Source organism: Falco peregrinus, chromosome 3 (assembly GCF_023634155.1).
Source record: "Falco peregrinus isolate bFalPer1 chromosome 3, bFalPer1.pri, whole genome shotgun sequence".
Classification (NCBI taxonomy): Eukaryota; Metazoa; Chordata; class Aves; order Falconiformes; family Falconidae; genus Falco; species Falco peregrinus.
Genome location: NC_073723.1, coordinates 5,687,692 through 5,709,894, shown reverse-complemented (window position 1 = coordinate 5,709,894; position 22,203 = coordinate 5,687,692). Strand labels below are relative to the sequence as shown.

Genomic DNA, 22,203 nt, shown 5'->3' with positions numbered 1-22,203 from the left:
GGTCTGAGTTAAGAATGTTCTGGATTGTCTCCTCAATTTGAAAGAGGCTGGTTTTCCCCAATCTCAAAATTAATAATAGGTACACTGCCTAAAAGCTGATGAAGTATTAGTACTTTGAATCCTGTATTTCTGTTGTGCACACCCCACAGTTCCTCATTTACAAAAAGGTGCTGGATACTTTGCAGTGCTAAATATGTAACTTTAATTTTTACTAGAATTTCTTGCAGTTGGAGAAGTTAAGATGTATGACTGCCAATGCCTGTGTGTTTGGAACCAATAGTTTTTTGGAGGCCCTGTGTGTTCTGCTAGGAATGTATACTTCAGCAGGGGAGGCATCAAGAATCAGACATGCAGATTACCATAGAAGTCTGAGGAACTTTGATACCTCGAAGCACATCAGATTTCTGTCACCAGGTGTCTGATCATACTTGCATTTAGTGTACCTTTGTGCATGTTGAACTCAGAGATGTGGGGTACCCTGGTCTTACCCTTCTGTGCTAGTTGGAAACTGCTGGTGTGTTTGTATTTTGTATCAGCAGCTCAGTTTGAGAAGCAGCAATTGGTTGGGTTGTGTTCCACCCAGACTTTACCTTTCAGCTGTAGTCTGTTACATTTTTCTTTCTATTTTGTTTCTTTTTGTCCTTACCTTTAAACTTTCCTCCAGTTTTCCAAGTGTTCCAGTTCAATTGTAGTGTTGCGAGCCATCTTGCTCAACCTCCAGGCATCATCTGTATCATCTTTTTATCCTTCTGTGCTGTCCCGGTTTCTGCTGGGATAGAGTTAATTTTTTTCTTGGTGGCTAGTGGTGCGCTGTGTTGGATTTGGGGTGGGAACAGGCTGCTTGGGGACTTTCTGGTTTCTTAGGCCTTGCTGGTGGGAGGGCTGGAGGAGTACAGGGAGTTGGGAGGGGACTCAGCCAGGACAGCTGACCCAAACTAGCAAAAGGGGTGTTCCATAGCATGGGACTTCACACTCTGTATATAAACTGGGGGTGGGGGCATTGGCCAGGGCTGGGGGTCATTGCTCAGGGACTGGCTGGGCACTGGTCTGTGGGTGGTGAGCCGTAGTATTGTGCATGCTTGTTTCTTTTCTCCCTTCCCTTTGGATTGCATTCCTCTGCCCTTCTCCCTTCTTTTCTTTATGACTGCTATTGTTGTTGTTATTGTTCTTTTGGTTTTATTTTATCTCAATTGTTAAACTGTTCTTATCTTAAACCTTGAGTTTTACATTCCTTTGTGATTCTCCTCACTGGGTGAGGGGGGAGTGAGTGCGTGGCTGTGTGGCATTTAATTACTGGCTGGGGATAAACCCCGAGATGGGGGGGTTTGCTGTGTGGTTTTTCTTTTTTTTAATCTGTGTTTGTGATCTTAGAACGCTGTTCCACATATATACAATTTCTTTGATGCTTTGAGTTTTGCAGTTTTGAGGATATTTGCAGATCTTAATGCTGTAGTTAATTCAGTTCCATCCTGTCCCATTCTCCCATGGACAGACAAAGACATGAGAATTCAAGCAGTGTCCTACTAGGGCTGATTATCCACCTAGCTCTGTAGGCACAGGACATCAGGAATTGTTGCTTGGGGAGAGCAACTATTGCGGTGTTTGTGCTTGCTCAGCATCTGTAGTTTCTGTACATAACTATTGCTTTTGAAGTAGCCCTTTGTGGACTTGCCCATGAATTTTGCCTTTTCTGTTTTGAAGCTGCTGGTGCTGCTTGCCTTTTCAGTCTCCTGTAGCCACAGATTATAGTTCACTACTGCATGGGTAGAGAAGTGCTGTTTCTCTTTTAATCTGATCTCCTACTAGTTTTATCAAGTGTTTCTAGTTCTCATACCAGGGAATTTAGTGAGCAGCAGTTCTGCATTCACTTTATGTGATATTTTTCTAATTTTTGTAAATTTCTGCAGTCATCTTCCCCTGCTCGTCCTTTCAAATTGAAGGGTCTGTGCTCACATGGCAGCTGCTTTGCCCCTTCATCATTTTAGTTACCCTTCTTTGGACTGTCTCTGGCTCTAGTATGTTCTCCTTGCAGTACAGAGATGAAATCTGCAAACAGCGTTTAGGATGTGAGCCCACCAGGATTTTGTACAGTGGCAAAATTCTCCCCCTTTGTCTTGCTCTCAGCATTCTTTGTAATGACGTCCTGTTTTTTTGTTTTGGTATGGTTTGTGGGGGTTTTTGTTGGTTTGGTTTGGGTTTTTTTTCCTGTTACTGCTCAATACTCTGATTCTGTAGGGATTCCACCAATCAATGGTGATTCTAGGATTTCTTTGTGGAGTTCTAATTGCCAGTTCTAGGTTCAATGTACCGCGCATAGCTCATCCCTCCCCCTGCCCCAGTTGTATTATTTTACCTTTATTTATATTGAAGTCCTTTTTTTTGCCTACTCAGTTGATTTCATGAGGTCCTTTTTAGTTTCTTGCCTTTGACAGTACTACTTCCCTATATGATTTTGAAATCTAGTTAAGATAAACTTTGGAAATAAATCTGGTCAAGTGGTGGATGTAATTTGCAGAACAATTTAATGCTGATAGTCTTAAAAAATGTTACTGAAAGAAATGTCTTTGTCTACACTATTGTTCTTAAGAAGAGAAAAAAAGAAATTAAAATCTTGGTAGCCCATAAATCTACATGTTTGCAATCTATGCAATTGAGATATTAATGTTCAAATATACCAAATACTAAATACACATTGCTAGTTTAATTTGAATTTGTTCCTATTAAGTAATTCTTAAATTCGTCATTTTATGGTTTTGTTTCTTCACTTATCTTGAGAAAATAATTTTGGAAAAGTGGTAGCAGTCCTAATACATGTTGCTCTATACAATAGCTTGAATTTGTGATGGTGGGAAGGCACAAACAGATTATGGCTTCTCATAATCGTTTTAATAGCCATGTAAAGTTAAATACCCAATCAAAGAGCGAAATTATTTCAGTAAAGAATTTTATAGATGCGCTTACATTAAAATAAACCATGGCAAAAAGACAGATTTACCTGGGAGCCTAAGACTGAAAAGAATTGAGGAACTGATGTTCTTGTGATCTCAAAAGACTTGCTTTTCTATCAGGTTTCTCTGTGCAAAATGCCAGTGGGGATTGATTTTTTGGCAGACCCTAAAATCAGGTTGGGTTAAGGTAACCCAAAGTTACATTGTGGGTAAACTACTGTATATTTGTTATGACTGTAGTAATTTAGTATCCAGTAAATTGATAAAACAAGTTACTCATTTGAACTCTTGACTAATAATCACTTATAACTTCGGTTGTTTGCAAAACACAAATTTTTGGACTTTCTGAAGTATAAACTGAAACTGCAACTGAACACAGGCATGCGCCAGATAAAACTCTTTCCCACTGGACTGAAAGCTTTGAAGCCCCTTGCCATAGTATAATTCACTGTAATAATGATTACTGAACAAGGTGAAGAAAACATTATTAAACTATAAGCCACCGTCAGATAAATATAAACTAGGTTGTTCTCTACAGCTTAACTTTTAGCTCAAACGTTTAGACCTTGTCTTGTAATTACAGGTGTTAAATTAGAGAGTATCTGCAAAGGCTGTTCTCACTTGGGAAGTCTTTTCACTCATCTTCAAATTATATTTATTTAATGAAAATACATTTTGGAAACAATTTGTTCGTTAAACTGAAGATCACTCAAGTGCTTGGGATATGTCGTCATTCTTTGCTTACACTAAAGAAAAACATCGCTTTAGCATGTTATGGTCTTCCTTACCAGGAAAAGGGGATAGAGATTGCTGTACTTAAGCTACCTTTTTTTTCTTGAAAATAGAAGAAAATCAGAACAGTGATACAGTTACAGCTAAACAATTAGATGAGGTGGAGGTGACTTTAAGGAAACAATTGTTAGGATTTTTTTTATTTTCACCTCATCTTTGCTCATATAAAGAAGTCTATAATATTGATTTGATGTGGAAAGAGACAACACTTGATGGTCTGTGAGAAAAAAATATATCTCAGGCAAAGCAGTTACTGTTTAGCTAGAAGTTGATGGAAAAATACTCACTTTTTTTTTTACCTTCCCTAGATGCAGTTGTTTCTATGCAAATCAAGTTTGGACCGGAATTCTAAGTACTACTTTTCTTGAAAGATCCTTATTCTAGATGGCAGTTGTTGAGGCAGTCTTCCCACCCTGTTTTCTCACACGTGGATCTTAGATGATGGTTTTGGAAAGGCTCTGAAATACAGTAGCCTGGTATGAAGTAGAGGTGAACTGTGTGACTTTCAGTGGTCCCTGTGTTAAACAAAGCACGGGGTCTTTAAAACACAAAGGTATTTAAATGAGCCTTTAGAAGACTTATTCAGCGTACTTTGGAGATAGTATGCATTGCTACAGTAAATTAATATATTTTTAGGATTCTTCCAGTCAAACAGTTATATTTACTTATGTATTAATAGTCTTTTCTGCAGTGTTTAGCATTGTGTAGTCTAGCAAATATTAATGAATTTATGGACGTAGTGGGTTAACCCCAGCCAGAACCGAAGCCCCCATCCAGTTGCTTGCTCACTCTCCCCATCCTCTTGCCCCAGTGGGGTGGGTAAGAGAATCAGAAAGGCAAAAGTAAGAAAACTCAGGTAGAGATAAAGATTGTTTAATAAGCAAAGGATAGAGGAATTAAAAATCAGAACAACATTAGATTTTAAGGTATGGAATATCCTTTTGGTTGATCTGGCTCAGCTGGCCTGGTTGTGTTGCTTTCCTGCTTCTTGCCCACTGCTGGCCCACTCGCTGGCAAGGCGGAGTGGGAAAAGAGAAAGCCTTGCTGCTGTGCAGGTACTGGGCACGACGGCCAAAAAGCTGGTGCATTAACCAGCACTGTTCTAGTCACAAATGCAAAACAGCAGCATACAGGCTGCTTGAAGAAATTTCATGAACTCCACCTCAGCCAGACCCTGTACAATGGATTTCCTCCCCCTGCTCCCCAGGATTATCCATGAAGTGCGTGAAAGAAATAAAAGATGAACAAATATTTTTTTGAGCCTATTTAGTATCTAAAGAAAGATTAATTCAGGAAGAAGTCACTGTATTATTGTACCATTCTAGCATGAAACAACCTTTTCTGTCATTCTAAAAAAATTTTTTCCTCTTGCATAAAGTTCATGGAATAGCACTTTTTGGATTGTTTTTGCTGAAGGTACTTAAATGTCCATCACTCTAGCTTTTGGCATACTACAGAACTTGAAATAACACATAACTAACTCACGCTGCTGAAGCGGACTTAACCCTCTGCTGCTCTTTATTCCAAGATGTATCTTTTGATGTTACCGGAGTACTAAGGAGACTGAGTAACTGGATAAAGTATCTCAATGTATTGATGAACAGTAAATTTTTTTTCCTCATATTTTTTCCTCATATTTTTCCTGGGTTTTTTTTTCCTCATATTATTTTCTGGCATGTTAAGCTTAGGAGAGAAGAGCTAATAATTACAGGTGCCCTGTCTCATATGGACCAGTGATAAATAATGTATCAAACAAATATCTTTTAACACAAAGTAATCCTGTCTGGCAACATCATTAATGTTTGGGGTTTGTATACTTTATGCTTCTCAGTTTTCAAAAAGGACTTTATTTTATTAAAAAAAAAAAAAGAAAGACAATAGTATTCCTAGTCTTCTCTGTTGCTCAACAGCTAAATAAATAATGTTGTTACAGGTGCTTCAGAATTTTAACTGATTTATTCTGGTGTAATATTTGGATTAAATGTTTTTTGGCATTTCCTGAGCTGAAGTCTGTATGATTCAAAAACTCTATGAACTTCTAGGTCCCGTTCAGGCGGTATTCAAAGTCTATGTATGTTATGCTGCCTATTGTGTAACATTTTTTTTCCTTGTCTTCACTTAATTTCATATTTTGAGCTTTGTGATGCTTCTAGGTGTATATCAGTAACCTCTCTGATATCTTTCTAAGGTTAAATTCGTTTGTACTGCCTTAATTATGAATAGTTTAGAATTTAAACAGAAAATGACGAATCAGTTAATATTCTCTACAACAGTTATAAACTTCCTTAACACAGAGGTTATGCTCATGAAATATTTGCTTATTTTAATGCAGAGAAGCTGTATGGAGACTTCTTGAGTTGGAAGCTAGAAGATACCCTTTCCCAGTTCCCACTGAAACCTGGGAAGATTGCAACGTTTACTGTAAACATTAAAGTGAAGCTGGACTTTTCATGCCAAGAAAACCTTCTGCAAGATCTCAGTGATGGTGAGTTCTTAATTTCTCCTTGCTTAGGAAGTTTGTAAGTACTTCTAAGAAACACTTACCCATTGTTTTGCCATTTGTTCTAAAATATAGTGTGTGATGTAGATGTGTATTTTCATATTTGTCTTGTAATGCAAAGGCAACTCTTCAGTGAGCTGTATGGATTGAAGACTGAATTTTTGTCACAACTCTGAGCATGATCATCTGACCATACTTTCCCATGGTGATTGCCCTGCTATCTTTTCAAATCCTTCTTGATAGAGAGTGTTTTTGATGTGTCTCTTTGTATCCTTATTTTATGAAGGTAAAGAAGAATAGTTTGCACCACCATTGAGTTGTGGGCTTCAAAGAGAGTGGGCTTCAATGAGAATGAGTGGGCTTTAAAAAGAAATAACAAGGTTGATTATTTAGTTATCAAAGTATCTGAAATTCTTAATCATGGCAGACAGCAGTTTTGCCAGAAGCGACCTACTGAAATGTAGGACATAATCCCCCTACTATTTGTACGGTAGAGAAGGTTTCATGTGCTTAAACTCATTGCTTCTTTTGAATTAAAAAACTCAGAATGCTTGCTTGTATTAGAATTATCTGGAATTACAAGTACCACATACTTGTGATAAGGATTTCCTTTTTATAATAAACATACAGTCTCACTGGAGTGAATGCTGTACTCTGTGTTTTTTCAATTGCCTGATGTATTTGCACTGATTGAATTAACTTGACAAAACAAGCTATTCCTGTATTTAACAACAACAATAAAAAAAGTACCATTATTTTTTGGACTGTTTCCCAGGATCCAGTTGCAGGTATGAGTTGTCAGTATAGTTAATCTTTAAAAAAAAAAAAAAAAAAAAATTAAAAAAATAAGGTCACATGCATACGTTATTCAAGTTGAATAGGACTGATTTCTGTGAGTTATCTTGCAAATGCATTTAGACAAAAATCACCGGTGTAAAATACATAAATTATAAAAACATTGTAGGATTTAACTGTACAAACCCCATAGCATTGCTACTCTGAGGTTTACTTTAGAACTTTTTGAAAAAGCTGATAGTGGAGGAAGACTGTACCCTGATATTATTGTGAAAACACAGCTGCCAAGGAATTGAGGCTTTGAGAAATGCCCTTGATAGGAGATGTAATTCTGCATAGTACAAGTTTATGCTACAAATTCACAGAACTGGGGGGCAGGGGTGCAGATCCGATGCTAACTGTAGGATGATTTTACTGTTTCAGGAGCAGATGATACTGAATTACTTACAGATTCCTGAACTCCTGGTCCTTGTGTACCCTATGGATAGATGACCCCTCTCTTTTCCATGGAACTTCTAATGGCTTACTGCTTGCTTTTAAGAATTTTTCTTAGACCATAATTCAACTTATCTATTACATTGTATGGAAAGGGTATAGGAAAGTTGATTCAAAATTTAAATTGAACTTTATTATTGGAAACTTAGCTTTTGTATGTTGACAGTTTCATATTAATAGGAAAGAAATCAGAGTCATGGAAATGAGAAAGAACTCTATCAATGTAAGTTGAAAAATAATTACCAAAGTCAGTATTTTAAAACCTAGACATTACTATCTTTAGTGTCAGTTCTGTTGATCTCATTTTTGTAACTTCTCAATATATATATGTATATATATATATCTCTCTCTATATAAAAAAAATTTCTTCATTTGCCATGTCTCCAAAAAGCTTTAAAGACATTTTGAAGGTGCACTTGCCCAGCAGTTTTTCAGATGAAATAACATACAGATAAAATATTCTATGGAAGGAGAAGATAACATACATACTTCTCAGTATTGGCATCAAACAGCTGTGAGATTTGGATTTGGGCCTCTGTTTCTTCAGCAGTATCTAACTTTTATGGGACCACATACAAACAAAGTCTTTGCACATTTTTACCTTGTTATTTCTGTCTACAGCTTCTTTGAAAGGTTGTGTAACTGAAGCCTGGAAGCAATTCAAACTTTTCTCATTGAGATGATAAAGGAGTAGAATCTGTTATTGGTTCTTTAGAACTTTGGTATCTTTGGGTGCTCTGTACTGTGTGTACTTTGAAAGTGTTATTAGAGATGCTAAGTACACCGACATTTTTACTTGCTACTTTAATTTTGCTATATTGCTTTTAACTTTACAAATACTGTACTTTCTGAAGAGGCAGGTAAGATCCCGATGTAAAGAACAGTAAAGAGCTAGAAAAATCAATGGCAACTATGACATGACTTTTAAGCTTATGGTAGCTATGGTACCTTTTTCTTTTGAAGACCAGATTTACAATGATGATCAAAATAATTTTAAAAGTAATGCCCTTAGCAAGGCATCTGTTACTTTGATCTGTTTTCATTTGATGCTAAAATTGTTTCCTTCGATGCTGTTTGTAATCAGGACATAGTACAGAAAGGGTAAATTACTGGTGTTTCTGATGATACACTTATCCAATTGGAAAGTAAACTAAGTTATCAATCAGAATTGCTGATCTGATTCTTGTGTGTTGATGGTATACTGTCTCATAAAGAAAAATGTTAGGTGGTCTAGATTAAAGGAAGCAAAAACACGAGTGGCTGTACAGGATCAGATCAATGACAGTCTAGTCCACTATCCTAGCTGTGATAGTGGCTAAGAGCAGATGCCTCTAGGAGAATATAGGGAAAATCACGAACCTACATGCTACTTCCATTCAGGCTTTTGGGCTCCAACTGTTGTTTGCTTAGGAACTTCCAGAGCCTGATAGGGTTTCAGGCATTGTTAGTCATTCTTGGTGGGTTTCTCTTTCATAAAATTCTTCATTCTCTCTGTCAGCACTGTACACCATGCTGTGGCAAGAAGAATCACAGCTACATTACTTTTAGCAGCTTTGCACTTACTGGTGTCCTCCTTATATTACCTGGTTCTTGTATTGCAAGGAACAGGTAACAGTTTATCTTCTAAACACCCTACTTTCAGTCATGATTTTACGAACATTTCCTCATGTTATTGTCACAGTGGTCTCTTTCGCAGACCGAAGATTTCTGACTGGCTTAGTTGTCCCTGTTAGGGAAACAGTTCTACATCAATTAGCCTTCTCCCTTCTGAACTCTTTCAGTTCTGTATGTTTGAGTAGGCTGTATACACTATTTGACGGGCGATCTACATATTTGTGTAGTGACCTAATGATGCTCTTTGTTTTGTTTTATATTACTTTCCTTATAATAATACAGTAATGCACAGTTTGTCACTTACTTTCTTGACTGTTGCTGAACATAAAGTTGGTAGATTCATGAATCTGTGAACCACAGCTCCGGGATCTTGCTCCTGAACAGTCTGACACACTGAGGGCCTCTTATTTCACACATAAGTTTAGGATTTTTTTCCCCCATTTATTTATACAGAATTTCATTTGACATTTTATTGCCCAGTCATTAGATTTCATAAGGTCCTAGCTGTGATGCCAGGAACATGCCATCCTGTGTTGTATAAGCTTCCATGCTGGGAATTGCATTTATGCAAATACAGCCTAATTACGTGCCAGATAACATTGCAGATGAATGTGCCTCCCGTTAAAGCATGTCATTTAGGGTTCTTGTCACAATCTGGATTGCCTTGGGTTTATTTTCTTTGGAATGAATTACTTGGCAAGCACTTTGAGCAGCTGGGCAGGTGTTCCAGAGACATTTCATTAATTAGGATGAAGAAAAACTGGGCTTACATCTTGAAGGCAGTTGACTGGGATTTAGAGATTTAGATCTTTTAGGAGATCTGTTTGCTGCAAATGCTAATGAACTTTTAGATCTCCTGTCCCTTAGCTGGACGGTTCATGGTTCTTTCTATGTATGTTCTAGGTTCTCTGGTCAGAAAAGTCAGTATGTGTATTTAATTTGATGCTAAGATTGTTAAGAGTGTTTCCTCCTGGTGTCTCCTAGTCTGTCTACTTTGTACAGCCAGACTTAAGGAGGTTAAGCAGTAAGGTCTGTGTCACCTGTTAAAGTGACATAAAGAGGTCAATGGGATGCTCACACTATTAGCATAATGAACGCTCCTTCCCAGTCATACTTTAATTTCTGAGATCCAGTATTTCCCCGACACTAAATGGGAAAAGAACAATAGCTGCTCTTTCTGGATTGCATTATATATGGTAACTTGTTGGGGAAGTAGTCTCTTTAATAAAAGCTTGTGTTACATGGGGATAATGCTTTACAAAGCTTAATGAATTAATCTACAATGAGTACTTCATTACCTAAAATGGTAGTGTTCATTCATCCTGTGTATAGGGAACCTAAAGACAGGTGTGAGAATTTTTAAATTCATAAACTCATCAAAGGAACTAATTAATTACATGCTAAGAGAGAAGTAAATCTAAGCCTTAAGTCTCTGCTAAGGGAGAAGAGGTTGCAGAGAAATAACAGCATATTTCTAAAAGCAGTGATCTTGAATATTTTTTAGTATTGGTATGCAAGACCATTGTATGTTTCATACTCACTTTGTTGCTTTTCTACTTAAATGGCTAGATTTTATTTACTTTAAAATGTTCCTACACGTACATAGTGTATAGGCAATATATTTCTTTGTTAGAAAGATAGGTGGTTTTGTATTTAAATGTAATCTTGACAAGTCATCTGAAAATCTAAGTACCCTAGAGGACTCTTATTAGGGTAATGGTATTACTGATGATGATGATGATGATGGAAGTCCTCAGAGATATTTCAGTGTGATCATTTCAGTGTTACTGTGCTTGGTTGTCTTCATTACATTTAATCACTCAGAATATTTTTTTCGAAGTGACTTCATTTCTAAGAAGCTTTTTCTCTCTGCTGTTTGAAGATGTCAGTTTTCATTTTGGTTGCGCTGTTAATCTGAGCAAATGAGTTGTGGGTGGGTGTTTTGTTTTGTTTTTTTTTAACTACAAACACTTCTGTTTCTTCCATAAATTCATCACCCTGTACCTTTAAAAATATGCTTAATTTTTTAAGAACTTTTCTTACAGAGTTCTTAAATTCCAGTTTTAGTGCTTACAGAAGATAAGGTGCCTTTTTCTTTTCCAGCTGCCTTTTAATCTAGATAAATAGTCTTGTCTCATAATTTGACTGATACAGGGTTTTTTTTAACAGTACCTAAGTGCTGTAGGACCTTAGCCTGTATCAGTTGTACCAACCACTACACAAATATGTAATAACAGGTATTTCAGGCCCCAAATCTTTACAATGTAAATAGCCAAGACAGACATGAGGCAAATAGCAGTACGTTTATTGTTGGCACACATGGGCTAACTGACCTGCCATCCTGTTATTCTCTTTCCTTGCTGAAGCACTTTATTTTCTCACTAAGGTAGCGTGCTTAGATAATCTCTGGTCTTTGATTATGAATTTCTTTACCTTTCATTTGCTCCCTTTCCTTGTATTCACATTATTTTAAATCTAACTTCGAATTCTAGTTTAGTTAGTTCACCAGCCTCAGGAAGGAATCGTTATGTATACTGCATTTGATACTGTTAATTACTATTACCATCCTCTTCAGATTCAATGGAGTCTCAGAGATGTGCTTAGTCTGCTATTTGTTGCCTCTGCCCTGCTCCTGGGAGCCAGAGAGTTAATGCGTTCCTGGTAGCTCTGTCTGGAGTGCTGTGATCTGTGGTCTCCTGTGTGATGGATACTCCTAAGCATGTTTTTGAGAGAGAGAAGGAACTGCACCTTAATGCCCACCATACTGTGAAGGGTGAAGTGGATTATATTGCCTGAAACTCTCTACTCTTCTGTTATTCCCCTCTTTGTTGCTGCAGACAGCATGTTTCTAGAATTCTGACAACTTTCAGAAGAATACAAGATGGTTCTAGTTTTCTAGGGGAAAAAAATAAAAAGGCATATTCTGAATTAGCAAACATACTCTCCTGTCCTGAGTTTCTTAAAATCTTTTTTTTTCTACATGCTGAAAGTACTTTAAAAATGTTGAACTGTTCGTAGGAGAGGTTGCCTACCAAGAGGCTTTTTGTTTTGAAATGTCTATCAGGTAATGGACTGACAAAAAACAAATGGATTGAGGGGGTATTTAGTGTTCATGTTTTATGCTCGTGTACTTTACAAAACCTCTGACATAGCTCTTATTTTTTCATGCTTGTAAAGCACTCATGTAAGAAAGAAATTACTATAATGCTTATATATATATATATGTATAATATAAGGTGGTTAACCTCGACTAAAGGCCAAACGCCCAGCCCCACCCTCCCAAGCCGGCTGACTCCCTCCCCTCTCCTCAGCAGGCCAGGGGAGGAAAACGGGGAGAAAGCTCATGGGCTGAGGTGAAGACAGGGGGGTCACTTACCAGTTACTGTCGTGGGAAAAACAGGCCTGACTTGGGGAAAGTCAATGTAATTTACTGCCAAATAAATTAGAATTAGATGGTGAGAAACTAAAAGTAAGACATTAAAACACCTGCCCACCCCTTCCCCGCTCCCAGCTGCCCCCCGGCTCCCGGCCCCTGTCCCCCGGGCCGGGGCTGGGGCGGGTCTGGGCCGTGTGCCGGCCCGTGTGAGCCCCTCAGCCCCGCTCCTGCCTCCTGCCCCGTCTCCCTGCTCCAGCGCGGGCCCTGCCCCGGGCTGCAGCCCTTCAGGGACCCCCTGCTCCCGCCGGGGCTCTCCAGGGCCGCAGCTCCTGCAGGAAAGAGCCCCCAGCTGCGGCCTGGGGCCCTCCCCGGGCTGCAGGCTGGGGCTCTGCCCCGGCGGGGGCTCGCCAGGGCTGCAGGGGAGCCCTGCTCCGGGCCTGCGGCACCTCCTGCCCTCCTCCTGCTGCGGCCTGGGGCTGCCTCTGCTGCTGCTCCCCCCTCGGCTGCCTCCTCCTCTGCCTGGGCCGCCTGTGGCCCTTGCGGAAACCTGTTGCCCCCCTCCCCGGCGCCCCCGGCTTGTGCAGAGGCCACCCCCAGCCCCACCGCCAGCACCTGGGCACAAACAGCCCTGTATATAATATTAAGTGCATTTCATGTGTTTTTAAAAAACGGCAATAAGCAGGTTTGTACTGTCACTGGGTTGGAATTATTTCTTCTTCAGAGAAGCTGCAGCTTTAACCTATAACCTTAGCTGCTTTTGCATCTCATGACATTGTATGGCCAGTTACCTGTAGATGCAGTGGAATGCAAAAAATTTTTGTGGTATCCTGGATTTCCTTGCAACAGAGTTTGAGACCACTGTAGTTGTGATGTGCCAGTTGAAAGGTGTCTATGTTTCTGTCACCTGAATCAGACCAGGAATCGCTGTACCCCATGGCATTACAAGGGGTAACAATGGGTTAGAGCGGGACAGAAGCTATCCTGTGCCAGCTTCAGTGCTTAGTCACCAGGTCGTACAGGTTTAACTCCCTTAGTAAACTTTCCCTCATTCAAATACGAAATGGTGTGGGATTGTTCTGCGAAGTGTCTAGTGAACTTAAATTGACAATTTACTTACCCTTTGAAAGCAGAGTGGAAATGCCAGTAAGAGATTTTGCCTTTGTTGTGACAGCAGTGACTGTGATGTTGGAAAGGCAAGCTGTGGTTTTGCAGTTACCATGGAAAAAGTGTTGGTCATGTGTTGTTACCATGGAAATATTCAGTGTGGGTTCTAGAAATTAGGAAGATTTCTGGACAGAGTAGAAAGACAATTGTTCTTTTTATAGTAAAAGGCTGCACAAGATATTTGACAGTATGGATTGATGAAAGAAAGCTGTGGAGGACCTAGCATCTTCATATCTCTAAACTTCATGTGAGAAAATAAAATTTAGGAAGTCTCAAAACCCAGAAATATAAAGTAATTTAAAACTTCTGGTGAACTACTTCATTGATGCTTTAAACTTTCCAATTACCTGTTTTCTCCTGCCATCATTAAGTTCTGCAGCCTACCAGGGCTTGTAACAGCTTATGTTTTTCCATTCTGTGGTCACTGTTTAATGTGTTGCAGAGGAGCTAGACAGTGTCTAATAATCTTTGCTACCCAGTCAGAAGAACAGAAAAAGGTAAATAATTAAAAATCACTAGCAAGAGGACATCGGGTTTTTTGGAGGCCTCTGGCAGAGAAGTTCTCTTGCACAGTATAATGTAGAGATTAAAAAAAAAAATCCTTCTTCACCAGAGAAAAAATTTAAACTAACCTTTTTCTCCTGTCTCTCCTCCCCGCCCCCCCCCAATAGAATGGGTTTTTAAAAGGTAAATTGACAGGCATTAGTTGTATGTCTGTGATGTTGCTTTAAGTAATATCTATTCCTTTCTCAAAGAAATGAAAACTTGTGTCATATACAAAATAGAAAATCTGAATAATACCATGCAGTTTTTCACGCTTGGTTCTTGTTATGTTTGGTACATGAAATTGCAAAGAAAATCACTGTCAGCTTTTTTCTAAATACAGGACTGGTGAAAATCATTCATCAATTTGGAAAGAATATCTTTCCTTAGGTTATTGTCATTAAAAAAAGATTTCAAAGCCTGTGATCAAATATAGGTATGATAAGTTTTGCTGGTGAGCTCTTAAGCTTTTTAGTGTATTACTTCCTCAAATCTTAGGCTAATAATAATGTTTGCTTTAATATCAGTTGGTTTCTAAGGGATGTTGAGAGCTGGTCTAGGGGTGGATTGATACCTTGATATTTCTTGTGCAAGTTAGAAATAAAATTCCTATTAGCCCATACTAAATTCATAGAACCCTAGAATGGGTTGGAAGGGCCCTTAAAGATCATCTAGTTCCAACCCCCTGCCACCAGACCAGGTTGCTCAAAGCCCCGTCCAGCCTGGCCTTGGACACTGCCAGGGATGGGGCATCCACAGCTGCTCTGGGAAACCTGTGCCAGTGTCTCACCACACTCCTAGTGAAGATTTCCTTCCTAGTATCTAATCTAAAACTACCCTCTTTCAGTTCAAAACTATTACCCCTTGTCCTGTCACTACAGACTCTGGCAAAGAGTCTCTCTCCATTTTCTTTTAAGCTTCCTTTACATATTGGAAAGCTGCAGTCAGTCTCCCCAGAGCCTTCTCTTCTCCAGGCTGAACAGCCCCAACTCTCTCAGCCTGTCTTCATAGGAGAGGTGCTCCAGCCCTCTGATCATCTTCATGCTCCTCCTCTGGACTTGCTCCAACAGGTCCATGTCCTCCTTATGTTGGGTGCCCCAGAGCTGGATGCAGTACTCCTGGTGGGGTCTCACCAGAGTGGAGTGGCGGGTGGTGGGTGAATGACCTGCTGGCCACACTTCTTTTGATGCAGCTGAGGATACACTTAGCTTTCTGGGCTGCGAGTGCACATTGCCAGGTCGTGTTGAGCTTCTCGTCAACCAACACGCTGAAGTCTTTCTCCTCAGTGCTGCTCTCAATCCATTGTCCACCCAGCCTGTATTTGTGCTCGGAAGTGCCCTGACCCACGTGCAGGACCTTGAACTTGGCCCTGTTGACCTTCATGAGTTTTAGTCCATCCCACCTCTCGAGCCTGTTAAGGGTCCTCTGGATGGCATCCCTTCCCTCTAGCATGTTGACTGCACCACACAGCTTGATATCATTGGCAAACTTGCTGAGGGGTATACTCAACGCCTACTATTCTGTGCTTTAATTTCCCTTCCTTTTCCCTTGGTCTTCCCGGGCTAGATTACTACATGATGATTTAATGTAGTTATATTACAAGAGAAAAGGCTTAATTTTAGTTGAACTTTCAGAAAATTTAGTCAAATATTCATAAAAATGACTAACTGATATGTTTTTCAGTTTTCTAGATATAATAACCGATATGATTGTTTTCCTATTTGTAGCTATCCTACTCAGACTTAGCCCTTCTGATATTTTTTTCTATAAGTTTGATGCTGCTGGTTGATTTTTCTGCAGTGGACCCACGTGGAACAAATTAAGTTTGAATATTTAATGTTAATAAACATTCCTAGTTTCAGCATTCATAGAGATAAAGGTAGAATTTAACAATGAGGAAACCACACTAATGCTGCATATGCTTCAGAGTCGTACAATGTGGACATGGCTCCTTCATGTTTTGGTTGCTTTCAGGGCTTGTGTTTTTAATCTTTTTTTTGTTTGCTTGTGTTTTAATCTATAAGTCATTAACTAGTAAACCTGGAAAAGAACCGTGATGTTTAAAAGAAGGTGGTGTAGTGGGGTTTGGCCTAGATGATCTTCAAAGCTCCCTTCTAAACCAAACCAGTCTATGAAAATGCATGGATTATTATACCAAGGTAATAAGGTACAAACCTTTGGGATTTGTAAATGGAACTACGATTGCTTGAATTTGGACATCGTGGTCTTTGTTCTTACCTGTGTTGCCATCTAAAAGATGGAACCGTTATTACATCGTGTATTTCTCTTACTTTGGTAAGCCTACGCGAGTCACTTTAATGTCTGTCCCTTAACAGTAACTTGTTAATAAATGTGTTACTGAACAGTCCAAAGCAGTGTTTTCAGGTGGACAAAGAAAGTTATGCACAGTAAGTTTTGATTAATTCTTAGTGAATGACATTGCTACAGGCAGGGTGCTATGTTGCACAGGCAGGGTGTTCTCATCTGCGTGTCCTGCTCTCCCTCGGTAGTTGATACAACAGGTTATTCAGTGCTTTGGCAATATTCTTGAGCAAAGATAAAACATTAGAAAATAAAGTGTTAGCCTTTTGCTTTTAAATTCTTTCAGACTGTTCATTGAGAAATGCTTGATCTGTGCTGTCTGTTCTGAGGGCTGGAAACTAATCTGACTGGCAAAACCTGGTTCCATCAGATGGTTGGCAACCCGGGTTAATTTAGGTAGACTGCAAGTTGTGTGGTTCTGAAAATGTGTTAGGGGTTTTTTTGTGTTTGGATCTTGCGTCTAATGAAACTAAATGCCTGGTCTTAAATATGAACTGTATAATTTCTGATCACAGTGTTTTTTTCTATTCTTATATTGCCTGGTGATCTCATTATAATTCCTTATTTAGAATTGCTGGATTTAGTGACTAAAGGCTGTATCTAGATTGAGATGATGCAGTAGGAGTAGATTGGTAGTAGAAGCAGTCTGCTAAAAGCTCTTCCATTACATTGTGGCCAGACTTACCCTGGCCTTCTGGATAAAATACCCCTCCATGTGTGACCCAAATCTGTCTGAAGGGCTGCTTGTTGGTTCAGGTTATTATGTCCCCATTAGAGGTTGCAGTACAGTGCCTGTTCTCTGGGATTGCAGTCTTTGATTTATTTTTGTTTACTCCAAAAATAATCTAGTTTGCATGCACTGAAATTGCTCTGCAAACCCAAGTGGGGATGATGATATTTGCGTCACCCATGCAGCAAAACAACAGGTGTGCCAAAGTCCATCCTAACTGTTGCACAAAGACATACATCAAATGAACATTAATCGTAAATATGAGAACTTGTGTTGTGGGTTCTAGGGAAAAAGCGATTTTTCATGCACTCCACACAAAAGTTGATACGTATTTCATTTAACAATTAGTTCTTTTGTTTATGTGTGGAGGTCACCAGAACCATCAAAATAGTTTTCCCTCCTTTAAAATTTTCCTTTCTTAAAATTCCCTTTCTTTAAAGCACTTAGAAATGTTATGAGAGTTGGATCATTCCTTCTGCTACTTCAGTGGTAGTATCTCATACCATCTTCTGAAGAGCAGTGCCTTGGCCCTTGCAGGAGCCAGTTAACGTTCTGTGGCAACTGCAGGAATTGCATTTTGCACATCTTCCTCGGCTTCCAGCAATCCTCTGCAGAAGTCCGTTGAAGCCTTGAGAATGTTGTGGTTTATGTGGAATATTGCGGCCAGCAATGAAGTACCACACAGCCGCTCGCTCCCCTTCCCCAGTGGGATGGGGGAAGAATTGTAAGGGTAAAATCGACAAAGAAACACATGGGTTGAGATAAAGACAGTTTAATAATTTTTTTTTTAAAAAAAAAGTAAGGAAAAGAGGGGAAAGAGAGGAAAATGAACCCAAAAACAAGTGATGCAAATGAAAACAATTGCTCACCACCAACTGAGCAATGCCCAGCCTGTCCCTGGGCAGTGACCCTCCCTGCCAACTTCCACCCCCAGCTTTCCATGCTGAGCATGATGTCATATAGTCTGGAATACCCCTGGGGTCAGCTGGGGTCACCTGTCCCAGCTGTGTCCCCTCCCAGCTCCTCGTGCACCCCCAGCCTCCTCGCTGGCGGAGTGGGGTGAGGAGCAGCAAAGCCCTTGGCTCTGTGTCAGCGCTGCTCAGCAATAATGAAAAATTCCCTGTGTTATCCACACTGTTTCCAGCACGAATCCAGAACACAGCCCCATACCAGCTGCTGTGAAGAAAATCAACTCTATCCCAGCTAAACCCAGTACGACTATACAGCATCCAGTCAGGCTTTGCTGACGTGAAGGATATCGGTGTATGTGAATACATCTTTTACTATAATGTGTAAAGGTTATTGACCTTTTAGGAAGTCGATGACGCTCGTGACTGTTGGTGGTGGAAATACTAATTTCTTGAGAAATAGTAATCTTTCTTTTCACCTTTTTTTTCAGATAACTTAATTGCAAATTAAAGTATTTTAAGGATTTTTTGACTATTAATCCTCCTGAATCAGCATCTTCTAATCTAATGTTTATCCCAGTGTTGTATCTTTAAAGCTGAACTAAGGTGCATTTTAAAGCTAGTTAGTGAAGGAAATTGGAAGTAAAGGAATGTGCCCTTTTTTTTCTCATTTGGATACCTGGGAAATTGGATTTTAATGAAACAAAACTATTTTATGCTCCATCTTGTTCTTCTAGTTTCTTCTTTTGAGGAATGTATCCTCAACAGGTCCAGATTTGAGGTCATCCATGGAATTGGAGTGTGATATTAACAAATATAATTTGATAGGAGGAGTTTCCAAAAAGGGAATATGTTTGGGTTTTGTGTAGTAATTTGGTGTTTCCCCTATGTTTAGATATATGCCTCTGCTGCAATATATGAGCTTTTGCTTATGTTTAATTGGTGTCCTTGACAGAGCACAATGAAAAATAACCCTCTGCTCTTGTTTTGACTTTGGATGTAAATCTCAATAATAACAAATTGTGAATCTAGTTTCAATGTACATTAAAGCTTCATTATTTTAATTTTCTTGTTATCTGACTTTTCGTGATTCAACAGTAATTTTGGCACATTTTAATGATTTGTGCTTAGAATGTATCTTTGGTAGGCTGAGAAATCCAAATATGCTGCAGTGTATTTATTTACCTGCAAGTTATAGAAACTTGTCAGCAATAAAAGATACTACTAAGTTGTCACATTGTCTTTTATGGCTATACTATATGTCAGTACACGGACTGCTAGTAAATACTAAACTGAGGATACTCCTCTAAAGATATCAATTTCTGTTAAGCTTTTTGTTGACTATTACAATGTGAACCTTAGTTACCATTATGCCTTTGTTATACATGAGAAATATTATATATGTTTATACATCAGTAGATGGTAAAAAAAACATGGCTTCTCCCCCCCCCCCCCCCCCCCCCCCCCCCCCCCCCCCCCCTGCTTGAAAAAAGAACCCTCAGGCCTCAAAACTGGAAGTTAGTGTAAAAGATACTAAGCAGCTGTTAGGGTCACTATCATGGAAAAACATGAACTTTTATTGTTCTTTTTTTAATATTGTAAATATTAAAACTAGTTTTATATTATTAACTTTGACATTTCTATTGTGATATTTCAGATGTGGTTACCTTCCTTTCCTGTGACCTTCACTGATTTTTGATGTAGTCCTGTTTGAGATTTTTTGGCTTCTAGAGAAAAACATAGCAAATAATCTTTACTTTTTGCCTTTTTGTATAAAATGTTAGTATCTCTTGTGTATTTTCTCGCACTTTGATAATACAGATCGAGATGCATGGGAATAAAGCATAGCATTAGACAAGCAAAAGTAATTTCATTTATTCTGTTTCTAGATGGAATCAGTGTTACAGGACTTCCGCTCTCCAGTCCTTTTCGGCAGGTTGTCAAACCAAGAGTAGAGACTAAACCTATTAACCCCCAAGAAAGCAGCAAAGTTGGTGACTTCAGTCATGTGAAGGTAAGTGACATCATTGGACTGTGGTATGGTTTGTTGTGTGATTAAAAAATAAAAGTTTGTCTCTTCATTTTTTCCCCTTTTTATCTTTTTTAGAACAGCTTGATGTTCTGTGTTTGGATTGTTATATTAGAACAAACAAAAAGGTGAAACAAGATCAGGCTAACAGTAGAAATTGTAAAGGGCTGGTTATCAGTACGATATACTCAAGGAACTGTCGGTTCTTTACCTCATGTTGCTTTCTTATGATGGGTACTCTGCAGGAAGGTGCTTCTATATGAATTATTGGTGGTTTTATATTAAAATATATGGAAGTTTTTGTACCTTCTGAACATGTGGGATCAAAGGCTTATCTTCACAGTTCCAGTAGTAAGCCTTTTAGTGGTGTTCGTTTAAGTAATAAAACAGAATAGTTGAGAGTGCCAGAAGAAAAGTAAATAAAAGCAGGATGAAAGAACAATTGTGTAGGTAGAAGCTGCATTGTGCTTACTGAGAAAGAGTCTTCCCCGGAGTGAGCTACATTTATTTTTCTGTTGAAGGTCTTACTGGTTGAAGATGGGAATGTCGTTTTGAGCAGTGAAATAAGAACAGCTTGGTACTCTTCAGATTTGCTGAAGATACAGTAACAGAAATTGTAAAAAATGTGCTGTAGCACTTCAGTGGTCTCTTCCATAGCTTTGGTGAATGCCTTACATGCCTTGTAGAATTCAGTATATTTCCTACATGAATTGGTGTTCTGTTTCGGTTTGTTCATTCAGAATTTATATCAAGCATTGTGCAATGCAATATTTGGCTTAGCATGTTTTTGCGAAGCAAACATAGGCTTTGCTTTTCTTAGTAATTTGCTTTGCACGTGTATTTGCTTCCTTCCCAGTGAGATTATTTACAATTCTATTTGATCAGTAAACAGGTGAAGCTATTAATTTTTAAGTGTGTTTCTTTTGGACCTTTAGCACTGCTAATTCATCATCATTTGATTCTGCAGTAAAGAAAGGATGATGACAGCACATGAAAGACGTTTAAAAAATTAGTAAAGCCTTTCTTTTTATTTTATGACATAGCAAGGTATTTCCCAGTTGCTCATAAATATAAATCAGCATGACTGAGGAAAGAATTTGATATTTAAGTGGGTAAAATGCCCAGCGTTAATTTTTAAATTTAGAACTTTGTGTTGAATGTCTGACCTATAGACACTTCTGACTTAAGAAAGCAAGGGGAATGTTCTTTTGAAGCTGGATTAAAAATCCAGAATTTCTTTGCACCAAACACATGAAAAAAAAACCCTTTTAGTGCACTTTTTGCTTGTCAACCAGTTGTCCTGGCAACCAAGGAGTTGCAGGTTCACAATTATCTATGTGATGGTATTACAAGGATGCTGGAGAGCTGTAAAGCAAGAACTTGGTTTTTAACAGTGTATAGTGAAACAGTCTGGTGGGAATGCATATGCTTGATTCTGGTTTTAGGTTTATGGAATGAATTTTGATTTAATGAGTTGGTATTTTGTGATGGAAGGACCTTGCAGGTGATCAAAACTGTGTTCAATAGAGAATAAATATTCTGTTAGTATCAAGGAGTTCCTTATATCTGTGTTTTGAGCCTGATTGTTGTGACTGCTGTACAGCTCCCCTAGCGTGCCCCAAATGAACAATTTACTGTGTTAACATCTATTTTAAAACTGGCTTAATCACTAACCTTGCACTTTTTGTAATGTTTAGAAGAGATGATTTAGGGGGGGGGGGGGGGGGGGGGCGGGGATAAAAATCAGGCTGTTAAAATACCCAACAGGTTAAAGCTCTGGAGGAAGTCTACAAAATTGTATTTCTAATCACTTAAATTACTGTCGTTCTGATCATGTATTTGCAGACTACATTCGTGATAGGACAAATATGACTTAAATCTTCCCAATATTTGTAAGATTGATCTGTTGTAGATGAGGAGAGAGAAAACCATAGTAAGGTATCACCATCTGCAGGATGATTTATTGTCATGGCTCATTCCATTTTAA

The 22,203-nt window shown here is 38.8% G+C and overlaps 1 protein-coding gene across 7 annotated transcripts in view; it reads left to right on the top strand.

The window, feature by feature from the left end:
• TRAPPC9 (trafficking protein particle complex subunit 9) overlaps positions 1-22,203 on the top strand; it is a 508,745-nt gene that overhangs the window by 88,252 nt on the left and 398,290 nt on the right. For all 7 annotated transcript variants that reach the window (XM_055798407.1, XM_027789609.2, XM_005239484.4 and 4 more), the window contains 2 exons: positions 6,073-6,225; positions 20,077-20,201. In XM_055798407.1, coding sequence (XP_055654382.1) covers positions 6,073-6,225; positions 20,077-20,201 — 278 coding nt within the window. The remainder of the gene's footprint in view (positions 1-6,072; positions 6,226-20,076; positions 20,202-22,203) is intronic.